We start from the raw sequence: 8508 nt of genomic DNA, 5'->3' as shown, positions 1-8508 counted from the left end.
GCATGTTGCAAGACCCGTGAAAAACTAATATGCATCCGAAATTGGATAGATTCGTTTTTGGCGTAATTTGTTTGGGATGAAATTCATAAATTTCCTGATGGGAAAATGTTAAAGCTTCTGACGGGCAATACTTTGAATAAAATATATTGTAAGATTTTTCCACAATAAAGCATAAAATTTCGCTAAAAACTTCCGGTTTTTAAGTTGTACACCCAATAGTTAACTTGATCATCGCGCAATACTGTTATGCCCCAATTCTTACCGATATAGAACAAAAACTATTGTTCTAATTTTATGCGCGGTAAGAAAATTCGAAACAAAATTTAAAAAGTCGAAAGAAAAACAATATGATATTTGATCTTTGAATACTTTGCCTTTAGTGCAACGAATTATTAAGGTTTAACACGTTGACTGCCAAGCGGTTCAGAGCAAAATTTCACATGCTGCCAAAGAAATCGCTTTAGAGCGCGTGCCGTTTGCTTAAATGTGTTATTGTCCAGCGCCTAGCTAGCTTCCAGCGATGAATGATACGAAGAGTATTTCTGTGATCAGGAGAGAAGAGCATACATGTATGTCATGTGCAAGAGAAATATACAAAGAAAACGAATTCTATTATGCTTCAGGAGTTAATAAAAACGAATTGAATAGGATGAAAAAAAGTTAAAAAAATATGCAACTGAGAAAAATCAAATCTCAAACCCAAATCTTCTTGAAGCTGTACAGAACCATAATATTAGAGTGTATCGTACACGGGAATTCGCGAGTGCTTTTGTTGTCACCCGCAAGTGGACGACGTGGCCCCCTGGAAACCATCGCTGTCACCCACATCTAGATGACGTGGCAGTCTACGTGTTAATATGGAATTTGGCAGTAGTAAACTGCCTACGACAACTCGGACACAATGGCAAACCCTATTGAGATATGTCAAACGTGGCAAGTTAGTTATTCACAGAAACCTAAAAAATCCATTATTGCTTTCCTTTCTGAGATAATTGTACCGTGCCCATATCCTAACAGTATCCGATCGTCGACTGTAAACCGCCAGGTATCTTACACCAAGTGTCAAAGTACTGTATACAACAACAACAATCCTGCTGCTGTTTGTAATGAAGTAAGAAAATTGCAATTAAATTTAGTTTAGTGTAACATCTGAACATTCTGTAAGTCTTAAAACCTATTCTCATACTACAATAAGGTGTGTGCAAGTTTCGTTTAAAATGATCCAGCCGTTTTGGAGGTTGCTCGCAACTAACACCGTGACACGAGATTTGTATATACAGCGCCTATCATAACTATAAGGACAGTCGTTTTTTTTTTCGCGATTTGCGGAAAATCCATAAGAGATAGATAAAAACAATGAATGTATGATTTGTGCAGAGTACTATTTCACATCTTTGTATATTTTTTTCAATTTTTTTTACTACATTTTTACACGACTTATGACGAAAAAACAGATTTATGGTCGTATCATAACTATAAAGACACTTCCCTACCAGCATTAAACGGCTTTGAAGGCATTCAGGAGGCATATAAGGCCTTAGTCGCCTTAGAAGGCGAATAAAGATTTCAACCGAAACTTTCACGGCTGTAACGGGTTCTCTTCGAAATCTTTCAACTTTTTGATTCAACGAGAACAGATAGCTTGCCGCCATCTTAGCTTGGTTATATACTGGTTTGGCACCCTCACCAATGTAACTGCCAAATAGAGCAGTGACAACGCTTTTGGTTCCAAACGGAGAAAGCGTGTGTTCAACCTGATTTTTATGATTTTTTCTTTGTTTATTTCTTTTTAAATTAATATTTTCTTGCTATAACTAATATAAACAAAATTTATGTGAAGCAAATTAAAATAATACCTTTTCAAAAAACATAATAATTACTCTATCTTCACCCTTAATTATCAGGATGGGGGAAATATGTATCTCATTTCTCCTTTTATTAGAGTTATCGAAATGAGTTTGATATATTAACACTTTTCAACGGGTTGGTCTTAAACAACCGAATAATGCAGACCATATTTAATAAAGTGAAATAGCTCAGAGCTTAACGCAAGAGAACATAACACGTAAATCGTGCTATCGAATCTCACGCACATATCTGGGAACACTACATCAGCGCAGTGCTGAAGACGCTTGTAAGGTTTTCTTTTGACAGTTTCAATTTCAAGTTTCAAATTAAAAGCGAAATTTTTCATTGACATATTTCAAAGGCATTTAATTACTGCTAAATGCACTGCTGATCGCCTTCAATTCGCCGGCGATTACAAGGCGATTAGAAGGCATTTAACGGAAATTTGCGGGTAGGGTTAGAAAAACAGGTTTTAGCCCCCATGGTCTAAAAACACAATTACAACTAATGTCTTATATACTATGGGCTCCTAAAATGAGACGTAATGCAGACACGTATGACACTTGTACATTTCGGGACATTAGCCGGCATCGCGAATAAATGAACACATTTTAACAGTCGTTTAAAGTTCATTTTGGTTTACCTGAGTTCATTTGTTGTTCATTCCTGTTAAAATAAACGATCATCAAAACAGTTAACGACTGCTCGAAATGGCATATACCCGCTGCGCAAAGCGATCGAAAACTTCTCAAACTCAAACTGCAAACATATTTCACAGCGCATGGCTGTGAAATATTTCGCATTCAAAATTGTTGCAAATTTATAAATGAAATATTTCGAGATTTTCAGCGCTAAAATTTTTGGATTGATATATTTCTTCGATCGGAATCCAAGCGTTTTCCCTGACCCGCATGACAAAATCGAGCAGTTTTGTAGCTCGGATTTTCGATCGCTTTCCGCCTGAAGCGATCGAAAAAGCGAGCAGAAATGTCAGGGAAAACGCTTGGATTCCGATCGAAGAAATATTTCAATCCTAAAATTTCAGTGCAGAAAATTTCGAAATATTTCATTTACAAATTTACAACAATTTTGATTGCGAAATATTTCACAGCCATGGGTTGTAAAATATGTATGCAGTTTGAGTTGGAAAAGTTTTCGATCGCTTTGCGCAGCGGGGACATTTCTGCTCGCTTTTTCGATCGCTTCTGGCGGAAAGCGATCGAAAATCCGAGCTACAAAACTGCTCGATTTTGTCGTGTGGGTAGGCAAACAAGGGGAAATAATTCGAGCAGTATAATTAAACGACTGTTAATTTGTATCGCATACGCTCTTGACAGTCGTTTGTTTAACGACGGCATAGAACCAGTCGTTAAAATTAACAAATGAACTTAATACGTTTGGAATGCCAAAAATTGTAGCAATTTTTAACGACTCTGGTTAATTTTTAACGACTGTTAATTTTAAATCATTTCTTTCGCGATGCCAGATATTATAAGACAAGTCAATAAAATTTGAATATACATTGAAATTTTTAGACATTAATAATACGCCCTAGCCCAGAAAAGAAAGAGTTACGCGATTTGTGCGTTCCCGAGGAATCTGCGTATCTCGAATATCCGCGTAAGTCGAATTTCACGATTTTCGGCCAAAATAAGTTGATTACTCGGTAATTTTCATTCAATAGAACAGTTAGTACTTTTATGTTAGTACTTTTATACACTTAATCATTTATTTGATACGATTCGTGCTGAGCATTCTGATATTGGGGCACTTTCCGTTTTAACTTTGTACGTTGAAATTTCAACCTGTCAGCTGTTTTCATTGTACAGCTGTTCGAGCAGCTATCTAAGTGGGTATAATATAGGGGAAGGTAGGTAAAGACGGACACGTTCAGGGAAATGGTAAAAATCTAAGGATATATAAGTGCAACGACCATGAAATTGTGCATACATTATCTTACACTCATGTTTTATCAGAAAATGTGTTAAAACTTTTAAGGTTCCATCGATTTTTGCGTTTTTTTCATGAATGAAAAACATGTTTTTTTTCGTGCAGTTTTGAAATGTTCGGGCAGCATCTAAAGCATTATTGACATATCGCGCACTTACAGCTGACGTTGCTCTATCTTACAGAACAACAATCTAGAACTTCCTTTTAGGAAATTACTCCGCAAAAAGTCCACGACCCCAGTATTCATGAGGGACTTGTTAACAGTTTAATCCATTTTCCACCATGTCAAAATTCAACATTTGATTTTTGTAACCCAATAGAATTTCTCATCTATTCTTGAACAATGTCGTATAAATGCCTCATCTTTTTATTGCTTAAAGTTGTCCAAGTCGTGAGAAGATATTGGATTTCGCGAAGCGCCTCATCAGCGTCGAGCAAGTAATAGCATAACGAATGGCTACTATTCTGACCGATGTTTCATTTCTCACTTATTTCAATACTTTCTCTAATTGCTGATTGGTTTATTGCTTCGCAATACCCTTATTTAAGGTGTTTGAAGAGATATGTTCATCACCAATTGATATAAGATGTAAAAAAATCAATAAATTCGGTGTCCATCTTTCCCTACAACAAGGTGTCCGTCTTTCCCGCTTTGATGTCAGAATGTTTAAACCACCAGAAAACAATATTTTGTATTGCTTTTACCCTCGTTCTTTCGCCAGTTTTTTCATTAATGATCACGACAACCCATTCATGAAATAAAACTTCCGGAAATATAAACAATACAAGTTGTAGAGTTTAAGATCGGCAGTAGTCAAATTAGATCAACAAGGGTGCACATGATTGAAAATTTATTTTGTTCGTGAATTTAACCAATTTTACATATTTTATGCCAAAAATGTTCTCAAATGTGTTATTTTACCTTCAGTTTGGATTCTACATTGTTGAATTGCTCGAAAATTACCTTTTTCATGCATTTATGAGAAGTGTCCATCTTACCCGTAGTGTCCGTCTTTACCTACCTTCCCCTACAGGTGGGCTTATCCCAAGGTGTATGTATTTTTTAAAAGGCTGATTTTCGCTTATCGCTTATTTTTCATAAAAAAGTCTTAAATAATGTTTTGTGTATTCGTCAAGCCTTACGAATGCTTGTTTGAACAAAAGTTTTCATCCATCCTGGCAAAAAGTGATATTCAAGTTTGGTTATAAAAACATGCTATGAAACCACCTGGACTACATACACTTTAGGCCCGATTATTAAACACAAATTGTAAAGACAAGTTGTCAAAATCGGAAGATTTGTATTATGACATCCGTTTGTGTTGTGTGTTGGAAAAAAAAAATTTGACGAAACTCAAACTTACAAGCATACTGGCAAGATATGTATTATGAAACACAAACGGAAATCCAAATGTGTCAAACTGCTTTCCGTCAGCTTTTTGTCACGGAAAGGCGCCAATCTCAGATTGTTTGACCGACAAAACACAACAACAGAGTTGTTGCTGTTGCTTTCACGACAAAATATAAGTATTTTATTTCAGAAATAATCAAATTTTATCATTTTAAACAAAAATATGTGTACTGCCATATCCATACAAATGGCGATAAGCTGGATATTCTGGTAACGTGCTGCTGTTTTGGGTTAAGAAGCTGCTGTTATTTCCTTCCTCTGTTGTTCTTCGATGGTAATCGAAAGATGAAGGGCTCACGCACCCGGTTTGCGTTCAACAGCATTGGATTCCAGCAACTTCTTCATTGAGTGGCTGCTTCAACAACCAACAGCATAGGCACATGTAATTATCACATCTAATACTGCATACACTTTTAGTAATAAAAAAACGATTTTTTTTCTTAAATCGGAAATTAACAACCACGAAATGAAACATGTATAACACGGTTTGCACAAATGATCCGTATGCTTAACTCACGCTTGGTTATAAAGCTGTAACGGGTCGAAAACACTTCGAAGCAGTCGGCGCTGTTTTGCCAGATCTACCGTTGTTTCTTCTTCACTGGTGCTATCACTCACGAAGTGGGATAAAATCATTTCGATATTTTAAACAAGGATTGTTAGCTTTGTAAACGATCGTGTCTTAAATAAACTTGTTTACGTTTTTTTTATTTTGATTTTGATCATTTTGACACATCGACACAGCTTTAACGAAAGAAAAAATTTAACGAAACTTGTCTGTCACAAGAACGGTTTCAAAATGCATACCTATTTTCCGTTTGTCTTGACGCACTTGTCTTGTGTCATTTCCGTTTGTGTTTAACACGTTGTCTGCCACCATACATGCCCACTGAACTGCCCCGTCAGGCCAGGGAATCACTCTTTGAAACGAATGCATTTGCTTTTGCATTTTTTCTCTTTTAAATCAAATTCACCAATTCTCTTTGTTGTCTCAGTCGCTCCATAATGTCGTTTGTTGGGCCATGGAATTTTATTCTTGGAACCCCCCCCTCCCCTCCCTTCCCTTCCCTTTCTTTACCTCTCGCAAAAGTCGGTGACATTCCGACTCCAACGCTTTGCAACGCTTTGGTACGCGCATGCAAACGGTGCTACAACAATGACAGGCAAAGCATGTGCCGATGAAAGGCACGTGAAACTGTGAAAAGATCGTTTACGTATTGTCCAATAACTTTGTGATGAGTGTTTTAAGATTGTGCATCAAAAGTAAAGGATGAATAAATGAACTCCAAGATCTTTTAATTATTGTTCATTCTCATTCTCATTTATTTATGAAAACATAATAGAAACTAATTTTGATATTTGAATCATTTTTTTGAGAAATAATAACCGTGAAAGAAAAGCATTGTGAAAGAACCGATCAAATACGTGCAAATTTATCTCTTGTAACACGTCTTTTACAATGTGTAATGTGTCAGCCACTATGTGGCTGACGTGGCCCGATCGGAAAAAAACCCGTCAGCCACATAGTAGCTGACGTGGCAGACAACGTGTTAATAATCGGGCCTTTTGATTCTAGATTCCATCACCTGATCTCTTCAATGCACCTTGGGATACAGAAAACACGCCATTTTTTCGAAAAAGTGCCAGAATCTAATTCTAGCTTCGAGGCTAGGCTAGAATAATCTAGACTGAAAATTGCAGGCAAGTTTTGTGAGTGGTTTTGTATGGAGTGTTTACATGATTTCAGCCTCCAACTGTCAAACTCCATTCAAAAAACTGACTAGAATCGTAAAGGGCTCCATTTTGGGCTTTGAAGAGGATTAAATTTATCAGCAAAAAATTAATTTATGCTACATTGTACAATTATTGAAGCATATTGCACAGATTTGACATTTGATCTGTCAAATTAAGAAAACCGCGTATCTCCGAAACCGCGTAAGTCGAGAACCGCGTAACTTGGAAACAGACTGTAAATGCTTGTTTCAGCTCGTTTTGATTGCTGTTGCCACCAAAGAAATATGTTTAATTCCTGATCTATGCAATTTAGATTTAAAAAAACGCAGAAGTTTAAAAACTGATACTTCTACTTATAAAAAGAGATGAAATAAGAAATAACACCCAAACTTACCTTGCACTTAAGTGCATTAGATTTATTTTTCCGCCAGGATGCCGATCCCAAACTACATTAGCTTATTCAGACTAACATAGTTTCCTCATTTTCTACACGCGCTTTAAAAGATTGATCCACAGCATGCTCGTCTGAAGCGAATTCTGGAAGTGTCAGCAGTGTTGACTTACTGCACATATTGATGTTAATGCACACGTATTCCTTTTGAATGGAATGCTTCAGCTGGTACATCATATCTATACCATACATAGTGAACAGCTTCTCACATAGCGTGAAGTAATCTCCCTGAAGTGAATTACAAACACTATTCACATGGTTCATTACATGGCCTTTTATGTCATCGTTAGCCATCAATTCATAAAGATTCTTAACAGCGCCGTGACAAACAGCGCATTTTACAATTTCAACTAAAGAATTTAAAAGCAATTGAATAAATCGAAAAGTATTATTATTATTTACATTTCACAAGTTAAGTTTTTCTGTTAAAAATAACTTACGTTCAGATTGCTTTAAGCGACTTAGTTGTTCTTTACATAAATCCAGTTGGGTGCAAATTGCTTTAGGTGGTAACGTCTGCAGGAATTTGATGATGAACTCGCCATATTGATCAATCAATTTGTCGCATTGTTTGGTAATTGTGCCTGGCATCTTATCACAAACGGTTCGAACAGCGTTTTCGATTTCAGTACGAGTTTTATTGTCAGCTAGTTCCGATTCTAGCTTGACCATTATGAATTCACAGATTGCACACTGAGCTGGTTGATTCTTCTCGAAACCTGTATCGACACGCTTTGATGAAATCAAAAAATCCTTAGTAATTTTTATGACTCCATCTTCCCCGAAGTATTCGAATAGCGCCTCATCTATTACTACTGGATGAATAAAATCAATCACCAAAAATGCAAAAAAAAAAATTAGTTTAAAATATTCGCCTGATTGGTAAAAAAGCAACTAAATCTTATAAATTAAACTGATATTTTCTATCACAATAATTACACCCATTTCCAAAAACATTCAAATCTTGTCGCGTTTGAATCGAATCGCTGACCGCATGCTTTGAATTGGATACCACTACGATCGAATGCGTTCCGCTAACACAGGATTGTTGACAGTTAAAAAATGTCTTATGAATTCGAAACACAAAAATGCTATTTATACTGCAGACCGGTGT

The 8508-nt window shown here is 36.3% G+C and overlaps 1 protein-coding gene across 8 annotated transcripts in view; it reads right to left on the bottom strand.

Moving 5' to 3' along the window:
- LOC1278393 (prosaposin) overlaps positions 1–8508 on the bottom strand; it is a 51833-nt gene that overhangs the window by 5280 nt on the left and 38045 nt on the right. For 2 of the 8 annotated variants that reach the window (XM_061647224.1, XM_061647236.1), the window contains one exon: positions 7835–8209. The exons of 1 other annotated variant lie outside the window; for it this stretch is intronic. In XM_061647224.1, coding sequence (XP_061503208.1) covers positions 7835–8209 — 375 coding nt within the window. 5 more of the 8 variants (XM_061647211.1, XM_061647216.1, XM_061647226.1 and 2 more) reach the window with 5 other exon arrangements.

The sequence above is a fragment of the Anopheles gambiae genome, chromosome X (assembly GCF_943734735.2).
Source record: "Anopheles gambiae chromosome X, idAnoGambNW_F1_1, whole genome shotgun sequence".
In the NCBI taxonomy this organism is placed as follows: Eukaryota; Metazoa; Arthropoda; class Insecta; order Diptera; family Culicidae; genus Anopheles; species Anopheles gambiae.
This window is presented reverse-complemented; position numbering and strand designations above follow the sequence as displayed.